Here is a 26,815-nt window from a genome sequence, read left to right as displayed (position 1 = left end):
CTCGTCTAGTGAAACCTTCTTCCTGATTTCCTTGTGTTAAAGAGGCTCACCATGTGGTGCAATTTATTTTTAGAACATTTCCCGTCCTGCTCTTTCCTTTTCCTCATTCCATTCCCTCTTTCTCGAAGAAGTCAGTTTTCTCCAGTGCCCGTGAGAGTTGCCTTCGTTATTTGGTGGGAACCCACCTGTCCGCCTACACATCAAACCCATCCCCGATGGGCTTCTGTGTTAAATTCCGAAGTTAAAACCCATTACCGAGCTATCAGCCCACTCGTAATGCTGTCTAACGACCTCATTTCCCTAAGTGTCGGCCCTGTCACTCAGCAGAGACCCTGTCAGCATGGCCTCCCGTGTCCGAGGGTCCCGGCTGCTCTCGGGGCATCACCGCCACTGCCGCTGCACGCACCTCAACTCGGCCCATCCTCATCAAAAACAGGATAGAGCGCTCAATCTCTAAAAATATGTCAAGGCAAAGTGACTGGGGACACAGGGGGTAAGAGACTTTGGAATGAAAGTGCTGGGTATTTCATTTACCATATCCACTCTATTAGTCGGAGCGGCACAGTCAATCAGAGCCCCATTTTGATTCGAAGGGAGTCAGGGGAGTGAATTGGGACACGGCAAAATGGCTGACGGTCACGGCGTGGCCATTCCTGCTCAGCCGAAATCAGTTTTAGGAGTTGGTGTGTATAAAATGGATTATTACCATATGGATCCAACACATCGCTGCCCGTCCTTGTTAACTCAGGAGGACGCAATGAGCAGGCGCAGTGAGCACAGTGATGAGAGGGGGGTGAGGCTGAGGCTGAGAGGGTCGAAGCCGTAGGTGTAAGTGTGCGTCCGTGTGTGCGTGTGATTGTGCTGTCTGCTCAGTCTCCTCTCCAGGTCTCCTGGAGTTCCTTTCTACGAAATGATTTGGTAAGTATGGAACGGGGCCCCTAGGCCACACAGGCTCTGCCCTTCTTTTAGGAGTGGATAATTGACTCCTTTTCCTCCTTATAATTCATTGCTTGCATATGCCAGCTAATACAGCAGCTGAAAACTGCTCTGGCCCTCATCTCCCTCGACACGCACATGCACACGCACATCGCTGCCCAGAGGAATGAGCGACGGTGGAGACACTGAGCATAAAAAATGGGGATGACAAATGGGAGCACTTCTAGATCTATGAATGAATTATGTCTTCTAAATACCTTGAGCAGAGGCAACTGTCAGCCGTCATCTATACTAATCTGGGACAAAATATGACCAGCTCCACATTGAAAACGGAAAGAGCAGAGCTGCTAGAGAATGAGGCGAGAAATGAACGTGCAATCAGGCCATTAAAATGTGGTGTCTGATTCAGCTTTGGTGGACATTTGCACATTTATCATGAGATGGAAATATCCCCCCTCCCCTTTGTCATTTTAATGCAGTCCCTTCCATTCAAATAGATTAGGATTATGCCAACAGGACAGAGATATCATTTGTTTTACAATAGCAGAGTCAGCACTCACACCAGTCATTAGGAATTAGAAGAAGGCAGCCGCTGTTTGGAGGGACAGTGCGCAAACTGAAAAGAAGGATAAAATTAATGGCACTTCATCTTCAGAGGTGGGATATATTAAACACCCCGTTTCCCCCAACAACAGAAGTGGGATGGAAAGACAAATGGCTTATGCAAGATGGAGGAGGAAACTATTTATGAGCTGTAACAAGTTCAGTGTGTATGAGACACACTGGGTCACTCACCTGGTAATGATTATGTTCACAGAAGGATGCAAAGACACGGTAACCTTGCTATTGTTCTAGCTTCCTGTTATCTGGGAATGTAGTGTATTACCTGTGGGAAATGCATTTTTACAGGCAGCAGCTCTGAGACAACCTGGACGTGGTTCAGAGCCACAGGAGGATCACAGGAGGCCCAAGGACGATGCAGTACAGCCACCAACAGGAAAGCACAGATAGAGGCCGTGGTGCATTCGTGGTCCACACACTGTGAATGTGAGAAAAAATAATAATAACAGTGACCACCCATCTGGTGTAATGAAAAGTTCGTTATGTTACTACCATGATAACAATATTCTATATTGATTAAAGAAAAAAATCAGCAGTTGGATAGAGTATTTAATTAAAAATAAAGCCTATCGCTTTTTATTTATTGGTTCTTAAAGGTTTTTTTTTTTTTGCTTGATCATTTTCTTTATTTCACATTAAGCACGTGTGAATTAGCAGATTATGCCGTTATGCTTTTAAAATCCAAGCTCTCAAACATGTTTTGTACTGAATTACTTTGTTCCACACAAAGAGGCACAAGAAAAAGATGCAAAAAGAAATCTATGAAAAATGCGGATGAAGGCGTTAAATGTAAACATTTGACTTCTGCTATAAAATAATTTCACTGTTAGACTGTTAGATTCAAAGTAAGCGGAGAGAAACTCTGTGGGGATGATACTGACTTTAAATTTTAAATTTTCTGCAAAGGTGCAGTTTAAAACTTCTGCAACATGGACCTGTGCAGTTTTACATTTGTTTTTTTATTCATACTTGCCCATTACGTTAATATTAGAACGAGACTGTCTTAATTCTGCGGTATTCATTTTGCTAGGTTGGGGACACTTTAATTATGTTCTTCTGGGGTACAAACTAAAAAAGCGTCAAATTCTTACACTTTTTAGAGTTAAATTTTACTTATTACTAATTAAATGTCCTTCACCACCACATTAATCCGAATGACCACCCACCCCTCCAAAAACAGAAGAAGAAGAAAGAAAGGTTAGTGTACCTTGGATGATTATCGCGCTCAGAAACACGGTGAGAACGACGATACTGCCCTCTAGTGTCCTAAAAGAGCATTGCATCCTATACAGGCCAAGAAAGGAAATAAATACTTTTTCTCAGTTATCTGATTTGGGGATATTCATATTAGCGTTTTTGTTTTTCTTTGTTTTTTATGGTGATAATCTGAACACTGAATTTAATACATAATCCACCCACCTGCACAAATCATCAGACTGTCGCAAGGCTAACACATATAACCGTTCGCACTCACACCAGTGCGCATTTTAGAATTACCAGTTACCCTTACCCAACTGATTTCGACTGCAATAAGCTAGCACAAGAGGAAACGTGCAAACACCACACAGAAAGGCCCGGATGGTGGAGTCGAACGAGGACAACATGATCAGACTGAGTCAGTCACAGACTTGGATGGGAGAGCGCGAGGTAATAATTATTCATTATAATTATTAATTACTGCAAGACTCACCAGTGACACACTACACACACACATTTCAATGCACACTATGTTTACATATTGGGTCAGTGAACGGCGCATAGTGACACTCACCCTGCAAAGGCATCTTGCAAGATTGCTGGAAACCCACAGAACCAACTTTGTGTGTGTTTCAAATATAAAACATCTTGGCTTACATAATATAAAGAACTGTCCGACAGTCCTTTAGTTATCTAGGTGTTTGTTATGCCATCTGTAGACTTATACATACAAAATGCAATAAAAGGAAAGTCCCATCACTTGTTTAGTATATAGCAAAGAATTATTTGGAGAAGCTTTATACAGACTTAATACTTACCGATGAGTCAAAAGATTCAGGGTCTGGGCACAGTAGTACTGCAATGTTCGTCCCATGACTTGGAGTAACTACTAAGAAGAGAATAGCAGATAATTTATCACTACACGCAGTACAGCTGCTGGCCATAATGTTAGGTTTAGATTGGATATACGTAATTATTGCATCTGCATTACTGCATTTATCAGCGCTGATGGGTACTCGATGTTCGATATAAAAATATGAGGGCATATTTAAGTGGAAATAAACACTCTTTCAACCGTAAAAAATGTATTACCAAGAAGCATTGTTACAAAAATCGCTCAGACTTTCATAAGTTTTGTCCCATGTTTATAAAGCAGTGATATACGGTACTGCTTTTCATCCACAGGGTGGAGTCATGAGATCAGATATATCTCCCGGCTGAGCCGAACTCTTTTTAAGCTGATTTTAACTTTGAATCAAGCAACGAACATTCAGTTTGAACCATTGCTCAAATTAAACAAACTTGCTGCTCTTTAGGTTCATTGTATCCACTTTGTCTAGACTCTGCTTGTATCTCTGTGTCCAGAGATAAAAACTGTCAGACATCAATTTAATGTGGTGAAAGATGATGAGACGATTACTCACTTTTATTTGGATTTTATTATTTAATATGCTAGCCGTGGTAGGTTTTTTGGGTAGGGAAATACTTTACAGCAATGTTCCTGCAGCAGTGTGTTGATGTGTAGAAAATATATGAAAATAAATATTAAAGTGTTTAATGTTTGAATTAAAGAAGAAAAAGTAAATGTCAAGATGTTCTGTGCTTGTGTGGAGGAGGAGAGACATGAGATCATTTTCTGTGAAAAAGTGAAAAAAGACATCATCATCAACAGAAAGTATCACGAGTAAAATTAAAATACATCTGTTGGCTGATATATTGCTTTATAGGGCATTACACTGTTATTAATGATGATGCATCATTACAGTGCATAAGTAATATTCTGGTGAAAACAATTAAAAGGTTTACTTCAGTGGCTGACAGACCCCAAACTGTCATTCTTGACTTTTATGATTAGGTTTTACAGGTAGCTGCAAACCTTTTATAGCTTTGCAAAGACAGTTAATTTACAAATAATATATCACCATCAGATCAACTAGAATAGATTAAAGCTACTTTATAGGTTATTGAGTTTGCGTTACTCTTAAAGTTTAGAGTTGTGGCACGATTGCTCCATTTTTTCTAACAAAATTAATTGTATGCTTTTATGAATAAAACTCATTTTGTTTCTGCTTTACTTGATTTTCTCTCAAACGTCCCCCTTTGTGTTAGACAGGAGTGGGTGCTCCTTGAGATGATCTTGACCTGTGTCCAGTACAGACAATAAATAATTCCTATTCCTGGAGGCTTCTGTGGGAATACTTCCACTATTATGATCCCAGTGACAACACAGGTCAGAGAAAATTTCCAGTCATTGCTTAGCCTCAGAGCGTCCTTCATGTTCCAGCATGCCTCAGGAAGTTGTCTGCCATTTACTGCACACTGCGCTCTGGCTCGGGGCTTAGAAATGCCTCGATCCTGAACAGAGAGAATAAAACCAGAGCACCAAACTGGAAATGCACACTCCTGCAAGCCTTTCTAATAACAACAAAAAGGAAATATAAAGAGAAACTCCACATTTACGGTAAAAAGAAGCAGCTGCAAGAGAGTAGTTCAATTCAATTACATTTTATTTATATAGGACAAATTCACAAAAACACTTGCCTTAAGGTGCTTTATGCAAGTTACAAACTACAGTATTCGATAGAAAACAACAATCAGACAACCAACTATGATCCAGCACTTGGCAACAGGGATGGGCAACTGGTTATACACAATGGGAGTAAGACCTGGTACACAGGAGGCTTATCTGGTGGTGGTTAGGGTTAGAGATGCTAAGTATTTTGTTGAAGTGACCAGGATGGACAAGATTAGAAATGAGTATATCAGAGGGACAGCGGTTTGGAGACGAACGTAGAGAGGTGAGGCTGAGATGCTAGGCTGGGATGGAGGCAGATGACCTGCTATAGCTATTCCTAAAGCGGCCAGTCAAAAGAAGAAAATGATATCTATGGATAAAAGTTCAGATGTGCCTTGGAATGGTGATTTGTTCAGGGTTTAGCGCACCTCTCATCCATGATAGTGGGGTTAGGATCAAGTCTGCATGAATGGATGGAAGTATTTTTTTTAGATAAAAATTGCTCAGTTACATTAACCTTTGCTGAGTTAAACCCAGCCCTGCGCTAAATTAATCCCGCTGTGCCATTCTTCAGAGCAGCATGACCTCATTACTAGTTGAGCTGAGGTTGCCAAGACATGTCACCTTCTTTACAGAAACGAGTCATTGAATAACTACAGACACCCACACAGCCTGCCTGTATCCACTCAAAAAACACTGCAATAACAGTGGGCGTTGGCCACCGTGTTATCTTTTCCGTGGTTTGATTGTGTGAGGGGAACACGCTGTGTTTGAGGACAGCTGATGTAAAACGATGAGTAAACAGGGCTTTCGCATTTGCCAGCAGCTGTTGGGTCAGACACCAAATGATGGGCAACGTAGCCGTTTGTACAGTCCCTGCTGGGGTTACTCAGATAACAAATGACTTATCATCACAGCCTGTGCATCTTCTCATTTAGCCTGACAGTTCCAGTGGCTTTGTTTCTGTGTATTCTTCACAAAGGGGGTCAGTAGAAGTATTATTATTATAATTTGCTCAAGATAGCATCCTTAATAGTTTTAGTGAGCTGTCTGAATAGATAACTCTTAACTTGAACAGAAGTATATAGTGTATCTATATTTATAAAATATACAGGGGTCCCAAGCATGTATTAGCACCTGTAGTAATCATGCACGACAACACAAGTAGAGAAATTCACAAAACACTCCTGAATCTATTTTAGCACAGCTCAAGGTTACACCATCACTCAAAGCAGCTGGTGCAGGAAATAAGAAGAAGAAAGAAAAGTTATGTTGAAGTGTGTAGAAAAGCTGTGACTGCATTCACCCGGCTTTTATAACTGCACTGATCCTCCTTCACAAAGGTGGCAAACACTAACCAAAATCAATCCATAGGAAACGAATACACAATGAATACACAATCACTAGATGTGTTCTACAACAAGAACTACATAACACAGGCACTTGGATTACGGTATCATCTCCTTCCCTGTTTCATTTCCTGGAAAGATAATGTACATCCTGGGACAGGGCAGTAAAAGTACAACTTCCTGAAACACACAGAATAATTATCAGGGAGTTTGCACAATACATTTACGCTCACAGGCTGAGTCTGCAGGCCTTTTCGCTCTTGTATCATATTACCACGCCATCATTCTAGTTACTTAAGTCATGTGTTATTTGAGTTTACCAACTTTGGCATGAATAAAGTACGACTTAGCTTATAACTTATAGTAGCAATTAATCCTTGCAGTCACGCCAGACAGTGTAAACAGAACAAAGTCCACGCTATGTAGTGATCTGATCTATGTGGAAGTGCTCTCCCGGGAGTCAGAGCTCAGAGTGGGTTTATCTCCAGTAACACCAGTGCCACAGGTCTCTGTGTGCTGCTCAGTGGCTTCATCCTGACAGGAAGGCAGGGCAGTGGCTTCCCCTTGGATGGAGCTGGATTTGTGAGATGAGCTAGGGGAGTTGGTGGGGCTGAGCTGGACAGCTGTCGTGTCCTGAAGCGTGTGCTCGCTCGTCTCCATCTCAAAAGCAACTGCCCCCATCCTCATCAGCGCCCATTTCTCACCTCCTTTGGCCTTATGGGCAGTGTGGGCTTGAGGTCTCCTGCTGATGACACAGCAGGCTGTAAAGAAAGCCAGCGCTATGAGTAAAAGAAGAGGCCCAATGAAGATGGGAGGATTGCTTGTAGGGATAAAGGTACCAAACGCAAAAGCTCCCACCAGGGTGATGTTGATGCCAGCCAGCATGATGCACAGCCCACAGGCGCAGCACAGGGCTGGAGAGGGCATGCTCTGGTGCCTCAGAGCATGCTGCTCGGGGGTCTTCTTGGGAGCAGATGAACTGGAGTTTTTTTCAGGTAGCACCATGTCTCAGGAGAGCTCAGAGAAGCTGTTGATCAGACAAATGGCTGAAAATAGATCATTTGATCTCTTTAGAAAGAGAGGCTGAAAAGTAACATGACACATTTTAGAAGCAGTGCAAATGTTTTAAAGACTTTTCATTCTTCTGATTTTGACCTCTGGCAACTTTTTTTTCTTCCAAAGTAATTTCTTAGCTGTTAAAAAACTGTGAGCATTCCCGTCTAATTAAACGCATTAGTTATGAGACTTTAAACCTCAACAACATTAAAGCGCGAATACAATTCATCGAAGGCAACAACGCTGATAATGCCAAGTGAGAATCTGCAAATATAAAAACAGTCTTGTTCTCTCGCCGATGGTCCACAGACACACACACAAACCTGAAAGCAACACTTGCTGCAAAATTTCTCTGCACCATTCTGTGTCGCTTACCTTACATCGGACACATGACTCTGGCCGTTTGGGCGCTTTGTCCGTGTGTCATGTTGCACAGGAGCGGCGGGTGTGATCTGCTCCTCCTGCAGGTGAGCAGCGGAGTGATCTGCAGCTGATGCACTGCTGAATATCGGCCACTGGCTGCGCTGTGGAGCTGCTTCAAACAAACAGCCCAATCACAGCCATCACCCTCTGAAGTGCTTAAGCTTCTAACGTGTCACATTAAAGGTGCTCTCGGGAAAAGTGGAAACACACACACCACTGCACTCCTACATCTATCTGATGTTTATTTCCTTAAATCTAATGATGGGAAAAGTTTGTGAAACCTGGGTTATTAAAGTGCAAAAAAGAAAAAAGGCTCGAGACTATGGCCTCGCTCCTCTTTCTCCTTTGCTTTTCAAAGAAGTCTCAGCAAGGACACGGCCTCTGTTTCTTACCAGTGTGCGTAGAGGTTATTCACCATCTCCTGTCCCCTCCTCAGCTGTTTAGTCCAAAACAATGAGTTGTTACCATTTATCACTCCTGACTGAAATAAATCTTTGTAAACTAAAGCACATCTGCTGCAGTGAAAACAAAAATCCATTTGCTCACGTCTTGTGAACGAGACCTTTGAGTGCACAACACAGTAATATTGTCTTGATGTAACACAGCTTAGACAAGAAGAGCTTTTTATTGAGAACACAACATGCCAGTGAAAACACGCTCTACACATGAGAGCTTTATGCATAGGACCCCATATGAGCTTTGACACATTTCAGAGCGACTCTATAATCGCATACCAATTACTGCATCTCATTCTAGGCCATCTCAAGTAGACAGAGGGAAACAAACAGCTTCTTTTATGAATCATACTAGTGTGGGGGCTTTATCATAGCAAGCAGTCGTTTCCTAACATGTGTATTCATTCTGAGCAAATCTCCATCAATTCATGCCAGCCTATGAAGGCCCTTAGTTGCTATAGGGATGGGTTGTCCATGGCAACAGTGTGAAATAAGGGAATGAGTTGGCACTGGCACATAAACTTTGTAAGGTACGATAAACAGGAGCCTTTGGAGATCCCATTCAAACACAGACAGTCTAAATTATAAGACAACATAAAGAAAAAGTAGCTTCTTCTAAAAACAAAATCAAAAACCAGAAAATATCAAAGAATTCTCAGTTCATCCATAACAGTTTCCATTGGCACAGACAAAATCAAAACAGGGACGATTAAAAAAATATTTAACAGTTTTATAAACTCACTTCACAGAATGGAATCACGTATCTCACTAGTGTAACATAAACTATTCTCTCATCCCTTTAAACCAGCCATGCAGGGCTTGTAACAGGTAGATTACACAGATACCATCAACAAGTGCTTGTGATGCAAATCTAGAACAAGGAAAGGCTTATCCACCGCTAAACGTTTCTACTCGCTGTCAACCGCTTTCCCTCCCAGTGACACTTATCTGAAGCAGCAAACGATCTCGCTCAGTCCCGTTCTACTTTTTTAAGCCACACCATTTGCTTTAGCTGCAGCTCTTTTGAGGACTGGCAAACCCAGTCACTGCTGGTTGATCTAAGCCAGCGAGCCAGCCCAGGAATCAGGAACACTACAAAATACAGAGACCATACCTGCTGCTCATAGGGTGAATAATCTTTGTGTGCACACATTAACATTATATATAAAAGTCCCACAGTTCAGCTTTAAGTCTCATGAACTGCATAAAACTTAAAACAAATGCAATTTTCACATTTCAAGTAATTTAGACTTAAAAATATATATATAAGATCACTAAGACAATAAGAAATTAAGCAAAACCTCTTGGAATAATCTGCATCACAACACCAAACATGACCTCCAACGAGAAGTTATAGCAAAAGCGCTGAAAAGATAAATACTATTTTTAAGTGTCAAATTCATATCATTGGTGAAGCTTTAAAAACACAAGAACCTCCCATTCTGGGCAAACTAAATAAGATATTTATTTTAAAGTACATCAGTGCTGCAGGTAGCTTGTATTGACATGAGAAGAAAAAAAAACTTTAAGATCCAGTCTCACTCCATGAGTTTCTGCAACCTCCAGCCACACTCTCAGGTAGTCATGAAGACACAGCTCGACAAAAGAGTCAACAGGTAAAACAGGGGAAAGGCCCTGTTTAACCCTCAGACTCCTCTAAGTGTTGTCTGTTTTTATCACTTAAATCACATACATTCACACATAAAAATCATATAAAAAAAAGAAAAGAAAACATGCTTTAAAAAAGCAACAAAAAAAAAATCCCTTTTCTTTAGTCACTAAAAAGCTTTCAAATAAAATAACTAATTCACAGCTGGAAAAACAAGTAATAAAATAAAATAAAATCTACCTATAAGACGATATTGCATTAAAGCAGCAGCTGCTGCTGCGTAGCTGTCCTGATTCTTAAAATGCTGTTTTTGGTGTTGATATGTATTTTAGTAAAAACTGCTGGCACTGAGAGCAGTTTCTGGTGTTTTGGGTAACGATGACTAACCCAACCTGTGAAGACAATACATAAATTTCTTAAAGCCAAAGTTGTTCTGAAAGAAAATCAAACCTTTGTTAAAAATACTCATCAGCTTAAAGTAACTCCTGGCCAAATCCTGGAAGTTTTACTGTTTTCTATTAGTAGGCAGAAGCTGAGGTTTAACTGCGCACTTGATGTTCAAACTCTCACTAATAAGACTACTGGCCAAGGAGAGGACTTTCAACAACAGAGACACTTTCCATACTGTGTGACCAATCCTACAAGGCTCCCTATAAAAATAAAAATCCACACAGGAGGTAACTAAAATTATTCAGATAACACGATAAGGAGGTTAAGGACCCTCAGGCTGTGGCGTCATCTGAAGTGGGTGCAAAGTCTCCGTGCCGGAGAGCACTGGACTGTGCCCGTCTGCGAGCCAGCCTGGAGTTAGAAGGAGGAGAAAGCCTCATGGAGCAAACGATGGCTCCGACGTCCTCCCGCTGCTCCTCGTGCTGGGATAGCTGCCGGTTGAAGGCGATGGCTTCTGCTGCAAACTGGGTCAGATCTTTGGTGCTGCTGTTCCTAGAACAAGAAAGAAGGCAGAAAAAGATATGAGAGACATCTAAGCACATTTCTGCCACTTCTCACTTTAATAATGTGATTAGAATAAAGTATCCTAGATCCTTGTTTCATCTATCCCAATATTTTCCATCTTAAAAAACAAAAAAACAAAAACAAAAACCCATCTTGAAGCAGAGAGAACCTGAAATTGTTCTCAAAATTAAAAAAAAAAAAGTTGTTCATAAATAAAAGGTATGTGCAGAAACTCTAGTTTCCTATGAAAAACCACAAACACTAAAGGTCTGATTCTACTTCAACCACAGAAACAGAGCTAAAATAAAGACAGACCTCTGCAGAACACGAGGAGTTGGAAGACCTCTCTCTGGAGCATTCTGGAAAAAAATAAATAAATAAAAGAAAGAAAGAAAGAAAAAAAAAACTCACAGCTGGAAAATAAGGACAATAATTCCAGCTGTCTAACATTAGACAAGTAGTGCTCAAATGTAATTATACCCACCCCCTGCACCCAAGGGTGCTTGAGGACCTGAGCAGCACTGAGGCGCAGAGTGGCGTCCCGAACCAACAGCTTTGATATGAGGTCCTTGGCACCCACTGTGATGTGGGCCCAGTCCTTGTCTGGAAATTCATATTTGCCCTGCTGGATGCTCTCAAACAGGTGACTCTGAGGGGAGAAGATCAAATAACCTGCTGATAAGTACATGCCATTTACACACACACACACACACACGCGCGCGCGCACGCTGCATTATTGTGCTGCATTCATTTTTGTAATGGTGTTGTCATTCTGTTGTGCATTATAAATTCAGACCTCACACCTTCTTTACAAAAGTGAGCTTTTTCTCCAAGCAGCACAAAATTCAATAAACCAAACCAAAACTCCGCTCAAGCCAAGATAATGGAAGAAGAACCGACGACATCCATCTAGATGAAGTGAAAGCTAAAACAAGGTTTTCCCTGGTAAATCTACAGAACCTCTTCCCATTTCTTCTCAGCCCTAATACTCTACTACTTAAAAAAACAAAAAAAAACAAAACCCCAAACTGTACTGAAAGTGTTTGGCTTTTCTGAATAATTCACATAAGAGCATTTGACATATGGGTCAACAGCTAAAGCCAAATCAGCCGTAGTGCTCCTATACATCGGCTTTTCTCATTTTTTTTTTATTTTTAAAAAGAGATTTCAACCTACATCTAAGCCTAACTTTACCTACATTACTAATTATGTTTCTTAATTAAGCCAGTATACAGCAAAAAAAGAAAAATTTTTAGTTACTTTATTTGAACTGTCTACCATGGACATGATAATCAAAGAGGCCAGCATTAAGATGAACAAGCTGTAACGCCAGCTAAAGGAGGCATTACAGAGCATGTGTTCTTTTAAGACCTCTAGTCTGTAGTTTTATATTATTTATAATGTCTTCATTTCAGAATGATAAGCGGGGACACACAGTGAATCTCTGGTGCAAACACTGCTGAGCTGAGCAATTATCCATGGGATGGATGCTAAACAACAGTGCTGATTGGAGGGGGCATACCTGGCATGTTCTGCATCTTTCTCCCCGATCCCAGCCACAGTCAGAGCCACAGTGTCCTGTGAAGGGTGGGCTGCCACTCAGTAAGATGTAGAGGATGACCCCGAGGCTCCACAGATCGCAGCGTTTGTCGTAGAAGGAGGCCTCATCAGTGAACACCTCGACTACTTCTGGAGCCATGTACTCTGCCGAGCCACACTGAGAGAGGGCAAAGATCAAAAGCAAAGAAGAGGTAAGTCAGTGTAATCCCTTATTAGTTAATTGGACAATATTATGTGTCTATACTTGGCCGACAATTTAGAATTAGACACTTACTGGTGTTGTGAGCTCTGGGGTTGTTATGGGTGTACAGGCACTGCTGAGCTTTACTCCACTTCCTAGATCAAAATCACAGATCTTTACTGGCGACACCTAAGTAGAAAGAGAGTAAATATATGATTATGTTGTTAAATTATAAACCTTAAGGGATAATTAATGCCTTTCTCAACTCATTAAATGCCAATTACCTGATCAGTGTATTCACAGAGTATGTTTTCTAGCTTAAGGTCTCTATGGGCAATGCCTGCAAACAAAAACACTGTCACCTTTACACTCAAAAACAAAAACAAAACCTCTATTTCCTTTGGATTTCAGCAGAACACCTGCTTGAATTTTGACCTACCTTTTGTGTGTAAAAAGTCGAGAGCTTGGGCAATATCTTTCACTACCTTACTAGCCTCCAGTTCATCAAAGTGCTTTCGGTTTTGGATATGTGTAAGAATAGAACCTGCAGAAAGAGAAGAGGATCACTCACGGGTATATTTGTGCGCTCATAATGAGCCATCTGGCAACAGCTCTGTTTGCATTACATAACTGTTGTGTTAATTATTCACACTTACCACCACGCAGCTTTTCAAATACCAAATAAAAGCAGTTGTTGTCCTCAAAGAATTCAATCAATTCCAAAATATTCCTGGACAACGATATGTTTAGGTGATCAGAATTGTTTTTATTCTGGATAAGTTTTCTTTTCTCTCTCATTTTTTTTTTTTTAAATATTAATCAGACAAAAATCAACTCACTTATTTCCTTGACACTGATAAAGAGTCTCCACTTCTCGAAAGACTCTGCTGCGGCTGTGTCCTGCACTCTTTTCTATGATCTATGAAGGCGAGCAGCAGAAATTGTGATTCAATGGACATTTTGATTGACTTTTAAAAAAAAAATAAAAAAAAAATGCAGTACAGCTTTAAAGAAAATGTTGCCATTAAAGAGCAACCCAACCTGTTCAAATGACATTTAAATTTGGCAAAACTGTCCCTACTTACCTTCACGGCATACTCATGTCCATTCTGCAGGCTGATACATCCTTGAACTTTAGCATATGCTCCCTGGCCGAGCACCTCATGAGTCAATTTGTAGAGATCTGAAGAAAATATGAAGTGTTGGTCAATTTTCCTGCTTTCACACGTACTGCATGTGTTTCAGTTTTAGCCTACTTACCATCAAAAGTGCCAGTGGAGCTGTCTGTCGCTCTAGTTCTTTTCTTCTTCTTTCGTTTACCTGTATCTGGGATGTTCACTGGCTGGCTTTTTTCACACTCTGTAGAGGCAGAAATGAATCCATACACACAAATTAAAACATTGCAATTTTTTTGCACAGTGCTCTCGCTTTGTAAAGTTTACAAAGCTATAGAAATGCTAGGAAAAGTAAAGCATTTGTACCTGCTGGGTCTTGGGAAAGATTCTGTCTTTCCTCTGAGGTATTTCGGTTCTCCTGAATGCTCCCACAGTTTTGCCCTACTTGGCCCAAAGCAAGGGAGTTACCCTGTTACAGAGAAGGAGGCCATACGGGGGGGACAGGGGGAGGGAATAGTGCAAAATCAGCCAGTGATCAATGTTGGTACAGTAGAGAAAAAGCAAATGAAAAAAGCAAAAAAGGAAAATTTTAATTTGGCCTTGGTAATAAATACTAAAAATAAACACTAATCCATAATATAATAAAATGTTCTGTACATATCATAGGCTTGCAACTGTAAAATGACTAACTGCAGTTATAGGGATGCATCACCACTACTTTGATCATTACAACCACCTATGGCAGTCTGCCAAAACAGTGATCAATATGATAATACTGGAAACTCCGTGACAGGCCTTATCTGAACTTTACCAGAAACATTCAAACAACAGGGCACAGTGCTTTGATGAAACTACTGTGCACCATTTTCTGGTCCTTTTATCTTATCAGACATGTTTCAGGAAGTCAGCTTTTGTAATCACCACTAATCATAGAGTAGATCACCTGGAGGGAGGGCTGGAAGGGCTGCAACTCCGTCATCACGCCGTGCCTCACCATATCTGCCAACTGCCACATACAAATATAGTTAGTCACGTAAACATACGTAACAACTAAATACAATGCAGTGATGAGGCAAAAGGCTAGAGCAATGGAGAAGACACCGCCCAGCGTTAGCTTATGTGTTCCAGTTTCCTCTTTCTTTCATTCTTTGGTATTACATTGTGTATCGCTCTGAGTTTGCGGTTACTGTTCATCTACATGACCGCAGAATATTCACTTACAGCAAAGTTTATTGAATTAGTTAGTTCATACTAGTTAAATGATATGTTTCGGTTAGAAAAACACAAAACTGATAATTAGCTGTTAGCTAATGGAGTTATACCAGCAGTTTGTATCGATACTGAAGTTAATAAATATGTGTACGGACAGCCAACAACGTCCACTTAGATAATTACTTAACATTAGCAACGTTGTCCTAGTTACCAGGAGGGAATTCTGTATAAAAGATCATTACGGCATTACAAAAGCCAGAGCTAGCGGTGGCTGCCTACTATAGCTGTTGTTAGCCCCAGCTAGCAAGAAAGAACTCAGATAGCTTGCTAAACCGATTTACATGACCAGTTTCTAACTGTATTCAGAGACTGTTTAAGCGACGTTAAAATAAAACCACAAATGCAACAAACCCTTCAAACGTGGACTCCACGCCAGCCAAATCCCTGCAGTCAAAGCCTGTGACAGCTGATGTAAGCTCCCATTGCTTTCTGTTATCAATCAGTCCAAACAGCTGATGACGTACCGGGCGGGAAAACGCGAGAGCAGACGTTTGCCCCGCCCCTTTCCGGATTAACTCCTCTCCCATTGGTAGCGTGACCGCACTGATGCAACGTCACTTGGCAGGGTTCGTCACCACGCCTCAGTCCACGTAGTGGGGATTTTTGGTGCATGATGATGGCCTTTATTTATCCATGTAACAGGTTTGGCAAGTGAGCAGTGATAATAAGTATGCTATATCTGTTGTTGTTGTGATTTTCTTTTTCCTGCGAAAATGAAAGCAGACGCGATTGGCTGATGGGAAGAACTTTTATGCCCTTAAATCAGATTTTAAACAGTGAAAACACATCGTACAAAATACAAACTCTGGTCAACGAGAAAACAAACAATGCATCAAAACTTACACGAAGATAAAACATATACATGCACAAGAGGAAAGACAGAGTACAGGAGATGCAGTGTATAAAACAATACAGAATAATGAGGAAACTCACAGCACCATAATGAATGTGAAGTGAAAAGTTCTGTAAAGGAACTTTGCCACCATCTGCAGAAGTCTACTGAGTTTATGGGCCATGTCATATGCTTGGAAACCACTCGTACAAGTGTACACAAAGCAGTTCTCTGTCTGGTGTTTTGATGCGGAAGTTTTCTCAAGGGGCTCAGATAACGTCATAATGTAAACTCCTTTGTCCATGTGGCTTTGTCTAATTGCATATCTTCTCTGTCATCTCTTTCTGCAGGAAAAGAAAAAGAGGAGATGTTAATAGATAGAGTCTAATATGTTGTTTGAGAAAATGAATATTTACACCGTCATGATTCTGAGAAAGAAAGCAGTTGCTCCTTGAAGACTAAAAACAAACATAATTTCCTGGGGCACAAGAGGTGGGGCAATAAAACGAGGTCTATTCAAAAGATTTATCTTTATGCAGCGTGTTGACATTAATGCCTTGTCCCTGTTTTCACATTGCAGGGGGAATTATGCAGCCCAAGCGAGGTAATGATGATAACTGCAGCTTTTTATTGACACTTGGAACACCATTCCCCATCAGCTCACATGCGATAGAGGCTCCTTAGTTGGAAAACAGAAACAAGTACAATCTTTAATCACATGACTATCCAAAGTCAGCAGATTCTCTTATGAGTCTTTTCTCATCAGACCTAGCCATTTCCTGGATACATTTTGTTCATGCTGGAAAACTGAGTGAAAACTAATTAAATTTGTGTGTCATATGGAATATATTATCTTAGTGAGAACGCTATGAGCTTCAGACTGAGTGATTTTATTGTCGGTGCCTTCTATGTACAGTGGCTTGCAAAAGTATTCGGCCCCCTTGAACCTTCCCACATTTTGTCACATTACAGCCACAAACATGAATCAATTTTATTGGAATTCCACATGAAAGACCAACACAAAGTGGTGCACACGTGAGAAGTGGAATGAAAATCAGACATGATTCCAAACCTTTTTTTTTTTTACAAATAAATAACTGCAAAGTGGGGTGCGTGTAATTATTCAGCCCCCTGAGTCAATACTTTGTTGAACCACCTTTTGCTGCAATTCCAGCTGCCAGTCTTTTAGGGTCTGTCTCTACCAGCTTTGCACATCTACAGACTGAAATCTTTGCCCATTCTTCTTTGCAAAACAGCTCCAGCTCAGTCAGATTAGATGGGCAGCGTTTGTGAACAGCAGTTTTCAGATCTTGCCACAGATTCTCGATTGGATTTAGATCTGGACTTTGACTGGGCCATTCTAACACATGGATATGTTTGGTTTTAAACCACTCCATCGTTGCCCTGGCTTTATGTTTAGGGTCGTTGTCCTGCTGGAAGCTGAACCTCCGCCCCAGTCGCAAGTCTTTTGCAGACTCCAAGAGGTTTTCTTCCAAGATTGCCCTGTATTTGGCTCCATCCATCTTCCCATCAACTCTGACCAGCTTCCCTGTCGCTGCTGAAGAGAAGCACCCCCAGAGCATGATGCTGCCACCACCATATTTGACAGTGGGGATGGTGTGTTCAGAGTGATGTGTTGTGTTAGTTTTCCGCCACACATAGCGTTTTGCATTTTAGCCAAAAAGTTCCATTTTGGTCTCATCTGACCAGAGCAGCTTCTTCCACATGTTTGCTGTGTCCACCACATGGCTTGTGGCAAACTGCAAACGGGACTTCTTATGGTTTTCTGTTAACAATGGCTTTCTTCTTGCCACCATAAAGGCCAACTTTGTGCAGTGCACGACTAATAGTTGTCCTACGGACAGATTCCAGAGTCACCATGGGCCTCTTGGCTGCATTTCTGATCAGCGCTCTCCTTGTTCGGCCTGTGAGTTTAGGTGGACGGCCTTGTCTTGGTAGGTTTACAGTTGTGCCATACTCCTTCCATTTCTGAATGATCGCTTGAACAGTGCTCCGTGGGATGTTCAAGGCTTGGGAAATCTTTTTGTAGCCTAAGCCTGCTTTAAATTTCTCAATAACTTTATCCCTGACCTGTCTGGTGTCTAAATCCAATCAAGAATCTGAGGCAAGATCTGAAAACTGCTGTTCACAAACGCTGTCCATCTAATCTGACTGAGCTGGAGCTGTTTTGCAAAGAAGAATGGGCAAGGATTTCAGTTGCTAGATGTGCAAAGCTAATAGAGACAGACCCTAAAAGACTGGCAGCTGGAATTGCAGCAAAAGGTGGTTCTACAAAGTATTGACTCAGGGGGCTGAATAATTACACACACCCCACTTTGCAGTTATTTATTTGTAAAAAAGGTTTGGAATCATGTCTGATTTTCGTTCCACTTCTCACGTGTGCACCGCTTTGTGTTGGTCTTTCATGTGGAATTCCACTAAAAATGATTCATGTTTGTGGCTGTAATGTGACAAATTGTGGAAAATTTCAAGGGGGCAGAATACTTTTGCAAGCCACTGTATGTACGCTAAACTGGAAAACACACCTACTCAAAAATGAACAATAAGCACATCAAACATTCACGCAGCTGGGATAAAGCTGGCAAGATGGTAGATATTCTCTGCTAGACTGACAGTTCCTCCGTTACAAAACCTCCATCTGATCCTTTTTCATATGCATCCTCACTTCACACTCATACATCTGATGTCTCACCAGAGGCTCCAGCTCAGAGTGATCAATGAGGTTGAACTCTGAGATGAAATAATAATAGTGTTTGTAGCAGGTATTGATGTGGGCCTCTGCACCCATACTGCAGATGCTGTCAAAGTGATGGATGTAAACGTGCACAAACACCCGGAAGAGACGGCTCAGGATCTTCTTGCACACCTGCTGGAAGTTCTTGGGGAAAGGTACTCCTAGGATGAAGAAGGAAAACAATAAGATATAAAAGGACTTCTATTCAGAAGCTGGTCTAATAAAATAATAGATTTGATAAAGGAAACTGTAGGACTCAATTGTAAATGGATTTACCATGTATGCAGATTTAAAAAGCATCATTAATCATGCTTATCTACAATAGGGCTATTAATCTACCGAATTTCCTAAATAATCTATTGAATAGTTTGTGTTTCAATCCCAAAACACTTAATAAAAAATATCTGTGTTTTGTGCTGAAGAGCTGAAAAGGCCGTGTGAAGAACAATCTAATTATTCGTATTTAATTTCTAAGCAAAGCGAAGACAGCATTGCTGTCTTATTCTCCCTCAGGTCCATGGAGGATTGTGATAACTGAGCAAACGGAGGGACAGAAACATCCTGAAGGAGTTGTCAAGCACTAACACACAACCAAAACCCATTCACACTCGTGGGAAATGTTTTCATCATACCTGACTAGCATGTCTAGGCTTGACATAAGAAAAGAGAAGTCCCAGAATGTCAGTGCTAACCACTGCGCCACAGAGAGGCTCTGAGCTCACGCTTCTGTGACGCATGAAGTTCTCACCTCTAATTTAACACTATGATCACCTTGTCAACAACCCCCTCTAAATGTCAACATTTTATTGTCTAATTAACCTCTCCTTGAACTCAATCATTGCATTCGTGAGCTTAATGAAGGAGACAACCTCTGCACTCTGTGCTGACACTTTAGTATAAAATCTCTGCAGCCAGCACTCAGTCATGTATTAGCTTACGCACTCAAGAGCAGTCCGATGGTTTCATTTGTAAACTCCTCACACACACCTACTCTTGTGGGGAAGATTTCCTCATTATTGATCAGTGACTCTATCCAGTCCATCAGCAGATTCATGTACTTGAGAGCAGGCAGCTTGGTGGGTCTCTTGTAGTCTTTACCGTCCTGCCATCTGTACTCATATCTCAGTCCCCCAGACATGATAGGGCACGTGCGCTCGCTGCAGTACTCGCTCACTGTGCCATAGATTAGGTTAATTCTGTTGAAGAAATCCACCACGTGAACAGCAATCCAGTCATTGAGGTTCTCGCCTTCTGGGAGCTGAACTACTTTCCTCAGGTCCAAGCCAGATTTGAGCGAAGCCTGGGCCTTCTTGTACAGTTCAAACCGCTGCGTACCGGGCTCAAAGCGCTTCTTTGGCCTAAATGTTTTGTCTTTGCTAAACACTTGACCAAGACACAATGCCATTGACTCAGTTATTTCCCCTGAGATAAGGGGAGAGTGCGCAATGATGAAAAATAATTAGGTTGGAGTATGAGAACGTGTAGCCTTCCTGGGAGAGGGGAACCAGTCTGATTTCAGCTCTTGGAATGGTCACAGGTGGTTCGCGTCTGTCGTGTAGAGACTGCAAGGAGCTCTTGTTTTCATTTGGCACGATGGCACTGTGAAGACAATAACAGGCATGTTTTGGGGTGAATAAAACATAAAAGATAAAACAATTCATGCAATATTTAATTACAACAATTGTTATAGCTACCATAAAGTAAAAAAAACAAAACAAAAACCTACATTTTCCTAAAGAAGACCAGCTAAAATGTTTTTTTATAGTCACAGCTGCTCTTTGTGACCCAAATGACCTCAAAGCAAAGTTTTCAGTTGCAGCTACCAGTAAAAATAGCAACACTTTCAGTCTGCTGTACCAAAAGTCAGGCCAATTGAGTCAGGCATAACTGGGAAAATGAATAGTATGCTGTGATCCACTAAAGATTAAACTGTCCTCAAGAGGACTGTGTGAGAAAATGTCCTGAGTCAAATAGTTTTAATGCTCTTAAAGGCAGAACCACAACTTTAATTTTGTGCGGGACACACACACACACACACGCACGCACGCACGCACGCACACACACACACACACACACACTAAATATGGATAGAAAACGGCCCATTCTTCCTTGAGAAAGTGGATATGAAATTAAATTAAGAGTTTATGGATATTTTTTGTGCAAAACTATTGTCCATCTGTCTGGTGATTTGCTTGTATTGGGAGCATGACCTCACAGGTTTTGAATGTCATGGTAATGAAGCAGTAATGATTGCACAATTTATTTGATATAATATGGTAAATGGTAAATGGCCTGTATTTGTATAGCACTTTACAAGTCCCTAAGGACCCTAAAGCACTTTACACTACATCCAGTCATCAACCCATTCACACACACATTCACACACTGGTGATGGCAGCTACATTGTTGCCACAGCTGCCCTGGGCCGCACTGACAGAGGCGAGGCTGCCGGACACTGGCGCCACCGGGCCCTCTGACCACCACCAGTAGGCAACGGGTGAAGTGTCTTGCCCAAGGACACAAATATTAACTTGGAGGATTTACTTTAAAACAAGAAGATGGACGGTTACATTTTATAGTCTCAAATATGTTTTGTAAACGTGTTAGCGTGGCAAAACCGAATTGAATTGTACATTTCTATTCACCGTTTGAAGGATGTGGGAAGAATGTCCAGAGATCTGACACCTAGATTAAAGCAGCTGTGATTGCAACACATGATACTGCAGCCGCATTGAGTCCTGAGTCCCATTGTTAACCCTCTCAGGCCCAAATTACGTTTTTTGTTGCTAATGCACAACCAAGTCCTGCAGTGGTACTTCTGAGTAAAAAAAACTCATAAAATATGTATGTGGGGTAATCAGGTTGTTAGTTCTTAACTGTTGCAAATCTGCAACGTCTGCCTGGAGAGGGTTAACTGCCGTATTCAGAATTTCCCACGGTTGTAACTGAGGCTCTGGTGACTTGAATTAGCAGATGTTTCTGTCACTTCATGCCAGTCTGTACTCCCAACACGTGATATTGATATGGGTGTTGTTATCTTTCTATTGACAAAATAACCTCAAAAATCACAACCCACAGGCCTCTCGCATGTTTGTAAAGCTTCTGGAGGACTGGGGTCCCTCCTGTCTTAATCTGAGGAAAAGGCAATGGCTAAAAATAAAAACACATGTGATCATCTCCATTGGCTCTTTCCACTAGCTTTCATAGTTTGCCTGATCTCAGTTCAAAACTCACCACTGGGGGAACTTGAATACGTGGTCAGTCGATAGCTCTGAATATGTCCATAACAAACGAGAGTTAGACAGAGCTTCATTCACTCCTAAACTCTGAGAGACACTGGTTCAGTTAAAGATTCAGCTCAGACATCTTTGGGATACGAAAACAGTTATGATTTATACAAAAGTGACAGTATGAAGGAGGAAGTGACTGTTGACCAATTTCTGTCCTTACTTGCCTGAGCAGTCACACTGAAGCATGTTAGAGCATGCAATGTGGCATGCATGCTTTGTTTTCTTCTTTTTCTACCAGTTTTCCATCAGACACTGCAATTTCTTGAAACTCTTTCATTTCGTGGTGCAGCAACAACAAGAAACAAATTGTCAGTGGGAAAGCAAAACAAGACATTACAGAATGGAAAATCTCTGTGCACTGTACCTGGCCGAAATCCTGCAGCGGAGTATTTGGAATGTGGTGGAGAGTTGTGGGAAGTTCAGGGAGGATTCGAGTGTCTGGATCCTTTGATTCTAAACTCCCTGTGAAAGCCTGCTTCAGTGACTCTGCCCCCTCTAGGTCCTCTGAATTTTCTCTCTGCTAGTTGCTAACGGTCTTAAGGGGCTCCAACTTCCCTCAGGAAAACAGACAACACACTAAAAGAGAAAAAAGATATTTGCCTTCTCTTCCTGTAGGTGATGTCACTTCCTGACTTTGTCTAGTAGGTTCTGCTATCTGTGTGTGTGTGTGTGTGTGTGTCAGTATGTGGGTGGGTGTTTGGAGGACCTATAAAGTGAAAGAGAAGAAGGGCTGAAAAAGGCCTTCCCCGAACACTGACTCTGCCCTCCCTCTTTTCCATTTTTTTTTCTTTCTTGTCGATTTGCAGGCAAAGCAGCCAACCCTCTTATCCAACCAAAGCCCAGCCCTCTGGTAAAGGTCCTGAGAAAACATCCCTTCTCTTGAGCCACTTATAGGACACAGGGAAAAGAATAATCCCACAAACATTTCTGGATGCCTGGCAGTCCACGACCATGATGCCTGGCTATTTTTTATGAAGTCTCAATAACATATTATTTAAATTCTTTGCCTTTTAAAGAAGTTGCTTTGGAATTCAGTAAGTTCCCTACATGGAAAAACTGCTCTTTGAAAGACACAATTTCTCTTTAAACGACTAAAAAAGCTCTGTGTTCAAATCATGAACAAACAAGCCACGTGTGACTTTAACAGTCAAATTCCTTGTGACCTTAGAAGGTTATCTTTTTTTGTGATAGCTGCTCTGTTTGTCTTACGGAAAAATGGTGATACTAAAGTGCACAGGCTGTCTACACCATGCATGAAGAAGCTCTCCATACTTTTTGTGAAATTGTTCCCTCCCAGCTGATAATATTGTATATGTTTGTGTGTCTGTACATACATATGAATCCATATATATGTGAAAACATATTGATATGTCTATTTGACAATACAGTCAAAACTTTATGGTGGGTGGGGAGTGGGGGAAGGTAGATCTAAATTGCAGTACTCCAACATTTCCACCTGAGGTCAGCATGACTGTAATGATGGCATGTGGGTGGAGATAATGAGAGGCTAGTCAGAGCTATCAGTCAGTTATCAGCAAGGGAAATTCCCTATTTACTGATGAGCAGCTGATTATCTTTTTAAATAACTAAATCATGATCACATGTCAGTGATTAAAAAGAACTGACAGGTCAGATTGTTTTTGTTGGTGGTGGTTTTTTGATGCCATACATTTAACAATAAAATATAAAGTCACTAAAATAAAACATAAGTTTACTATAACATTCATAAAGAAAGTACAAAGCCTGGTTAATGGTTGTGCAAAACACAAATAGACTGAACTGCTTAAGAAATTATTGAATTATTGTGTAAGTTGGTCTTGGTTCATTTTCTAGGTTTGAAGATTAACTATAAAATATTAAGCTGCTCCAATAACTGAATCTGTGTAATGGTTGTTTCCAATATTGTGAAAAGAAATGTCCGTGTATTAAAGAATCAGGAACTTTCTGGCACATTTGAATAATCAGTGTATGCTTATTACATTTACATTATTATAGTTTACTTTTTCAACCGATCATTGTGTTTCAAATGACCAAAAGCATTCGAACAACTCATTTATCTGAGTTATTCAAAAAATATATTCATCAATATAAATAAATAATAAAGCAGAACGTTAAAGAGAAATAATTCAAACTCTGAAATTTATATCCTTCCCTTAAGTTGAAATAGATTCTGATGTAATGATTGTTTACAATGTTATTCATATTTTTTCCGTGACATACACAGAAAAGCATGGATGAATCACACAGGTGTGCATTTATGATTATTCCTTGCCCTATGCTCTAGTTTTCCATGTCAGAGTGAGTGTCATCATCCAGATATGTGACAGATGAGGAAGCTGAACCAGTCGTGCATTTCCTCACCTGTCTCATACCATCACTATTATTCTCTTAAAAACCCACCACCTTAAGCACCATATATTTTTCCACTCCTTGAATGTAGCAGGTAGATTTTCTTTAAAACAAAACAAAAAAGAACAATTTTTTCACATGCATATGATGAAAAACATTTAACCTTTAAAAAAATAAAGCAAAAATAAATGCCTTAAATGTATAAAACGCACAATTTCATAGAGTTACAGTTTAGTACAGCTGTTGGTGTTATGTATCTTGAACTATTGCTGGATAAACCTACATGCTCTAAGTTTGTGGTTAATATTAATCCAGTTTTAACAGCAGTATTTGTACTCAGTTGTTCTGGAGCTCAAAAATGAAAAGTATTGTCTCAAATTAAACTGTACATTCAAGCGGAGGTTATACATTTTACAATATTATTCTCAAACATGGGTTTTCACTGTTTTGGATTACTAACCTGCAGGGTCGAGAAGACCTTTTCAAATCCTTCAGAACTGTATAAACTCTGTTTATGTTTATGTCTCTTATACTGTATTTCTATGTTTCCAACTGCTGACTGTTTTGTAAAGGTGTCCCTTCTTGGCCACATTCACCTTAAAAAAGAGACTTTAATCGACTTTCCGATTAAATAAAGGATGAATTAAAAAAATAAATAAACAATCCTAAATTAACACACGCACACATAAATGTTATAGTTATGGTTATGACCATAACATTAGTTTCATTGTTGTTTATTTATAATGTTTTCTTGCGCTTTACTCAATTTCTTCAATTCATTACATAATTTGCTTTATGATGTTTTATATGATGATGTAATGTTGGCTTGTATGGACCCCAGTAAGAACAAAGGTCATCAGTTTGTGACTACAGCTTTAGGCAAGGTGGTGAGCCTACGACATTTGCAGGTTATTCATTACACCACAAGTAGAGCACATGTCTGATATGTGGTGTCATGGCTTGGCTGGAAGCCTACAGATCTTCCACAATGGTCATTATAGTTAAATCTCACCACCAGGACTCTGCTGCCCAGGAGATTTGAATGCATCTACTGTTTTTACTTTGAAAGGCCAGGAGTGTGTGACAGCTTTGGGCAAATAGAACCAGCTCAACTGAAAAAACAAGCAAATAAATTTTTTTTTTTAAATCGTAGTGTGTTACATAAACTGACACATGTCTGGCATGAGGAATGCAACACGTGTGTTTATATAAAACATGTTGCTTCTACTTGTTTGACAGACAAGCCGACTTTTATCGCTTCCTTCCATCATGTTTTGTTGAATAAGAACACCAGCGTGTTGTGCCACATGTTATATCCTGCAGTACACTTCGAAAAAAAGTAAACACTGTTGAAGCAATAAAAGGCACAGCCGGGTTGCTGAACTGTGTTTCGGGCCTACTATATATGTGTAATTATTCTATACACACGGACTGCTTTTGGTGTGATTATTTGAGTAGCTTATTAATTGGCTTATTACTTACTTATTACTTATTTACTGGCTCAGTTCCCAGCTATTTTAAACAAGCTATTGTTGAACCAATATTAAAGAAACCAAATTTGGATCCATCTCTTCCAAGCAGTTACAGGCCAATATCAAAACTACCATTGGTGTCAAAGATCTTGGAAAAAACAGTTGCAGAACAACTTAACAACTTTTTGGAAAAGAACAATGTTCTGGACATTTTCCAGTCTGGTTTCCGCAAATTGAACTCCACTGAAACCGCTTTGCTTAAAGTGTCTAGTGACATTCTGATGGCAGCAGACTCTGGAGAGTACACTGTTCTGGTTCTGTTGGATCTCAGCTCTGCTTTTGATACTGTTGATCACAGCATCATGATAAATAGGCTGAAGGACTTGTTTGGGATTACTGGTGTTGTTTTAAAATGGTTTATGTCGTATCTATCTGAGAGATCCTTTACTGTCTGTATAAATCACGTGCTGTCGGAAACATCAGTTCTGTCTTCTGGGGCACCTCAAGGATCTGTTTTAGGTCCTATTCTCTTTTTGCTGTATATCCTCCCTCTAGGCCACATTATCAGGCGTTACAATAATATTTCTTATCATGTCTATGCTGATGACATTCAGTTGTACTGTTCTTTCAAAGCTTCTGAGTTGTATAAATTGTCTTGTTTAAATAATTGTCTGTCAGAAATCAAACAATGGTTAAATGACAGTTTCCTTCAGTTAAATGCAGATAAAACAGAAACTTTGATTATTGCACCTGATCACATGCTCTCAGAAATTAGGCAGCATATCAGTTTTTTAGACCCTTCATTTCAGTCGAGTCCCAGAAACTTAGGTGTTGTATTTGACAGTTCGATGTCTCTTGAGAAACACTCTAAACA

The 26,815-nt window shown here is 40.5% G+C and overlaps 2 protein-coding genes across 6 annotated transcripts; both read right to left on the bottom strand.

Annotated features, from left to right (window-relative positions):
- Positions 1-10,349: 10,349 nt before the first annotated feature.
- Positions 10,350-15,772, bottom strand: mknk1 (MAPK interacting serine/threonine kinase 1). 2 transcript variants are annotated; one of them, XM_026158106.1, is made up of 14 exons: positions 15,595-15,772; positions 14,915-14,977; positions 14,338-14,440; positions 14,117-14,215; positions 13,942-14,039; positions 13,696-13,775; positions 13,513-13,586; positions 13,296-13,400; positions 13,141-13,196; positions 12,950-13,045; positions 12,638-12,832; positions 11,600-11,764; positions 11,431-11,474; positions 10,350-11,103 (listed from the first exon to the last, which is right to left on the bottom strand). In XM_026158106.1, the coding sequence occupies exons 2-14, from the start codon at positions 14,966-14,968 to the stop codon at positions 10,884-10,886; spliced, it is 1,389 nt and encodes a 462-aa protein (XP_026013891.1). In that variant the 5' UTR covers positions 14,969-14,977; positions 15,595-15,772; the 3' UTR covers positions 10,350-10,883. The 2 variants fall into 2 exon arrangements, with proteins under 2 accessions (XP_026013891.1, XP_026013892.1); XM_026158107.1 differs by lacking the exon at positions 11,431-11,474 and having other exon boundaries at positions 10,908-11,103.
- A 200-nt stretch (positions 15,773-15,972) lies between these two features.
- On the bottom strand, positions 15,973-22,787 carry mob3c (MOB kinase activator 3C). Of its 4 annotated transcripts, none has more exons than XM_026158108.1 (4): positions 22,485-22,787; positions 19,818-20,429; positions 18,789-18,991; positions 15,973-16,419 (listed from the first exon to the last, which is right to left on the bottom strand). In XM_026158108.1, the coding sequence occupies exons 2-4, from the start codon at positions 20,233-20,235 to the stop codon at positions 16,390-16,392; spliced, it is 651 nt and encodes a 216-aa protein (XP_026013893.1). In that variant the 5' UTR covers positions 20,236-20,429; positions 22,485-22,787; the 3' UTR covers positions 15,973-16,389. The 4 variants fall into 4 exon arrangements, with proteins under 4 accessions (XP_026013893.1, XP_026013895.1, XP_026013894.1 ...); XM_026158110.1 differs by lacking the exon at positions 22,485-22,787 and adding an exon at positions 22,281-22,469; XM_026158109.1 differs by lacking the exon at positions 22,485-22,787 and adding an exon at positions 22,065-22,245.
- Positions 22,788-26,815: the final 4,028 nt, after the last annotated feature.

Source organism: Astatotilapia calliptera, chromosome 23, assembly GCF_900246225.1.
Source record: "Astatotilapia calliptera chromosome 23, fAstCal1.2, whole genome shotgun sequence".
In the NCBI taxonomy this organism is placed as follows: Eukaryota; Metazoa; Chordata; class Actinopteri; order Cichliformes; family Cichlidae; genus Astatotilapia; species Astatotilapia calliptera.
The sequence above is the reverse complement of the archived record's forward strand: the minus strand, read 5'-3'. Positions and strand labels throughout refer to the sequence as shown.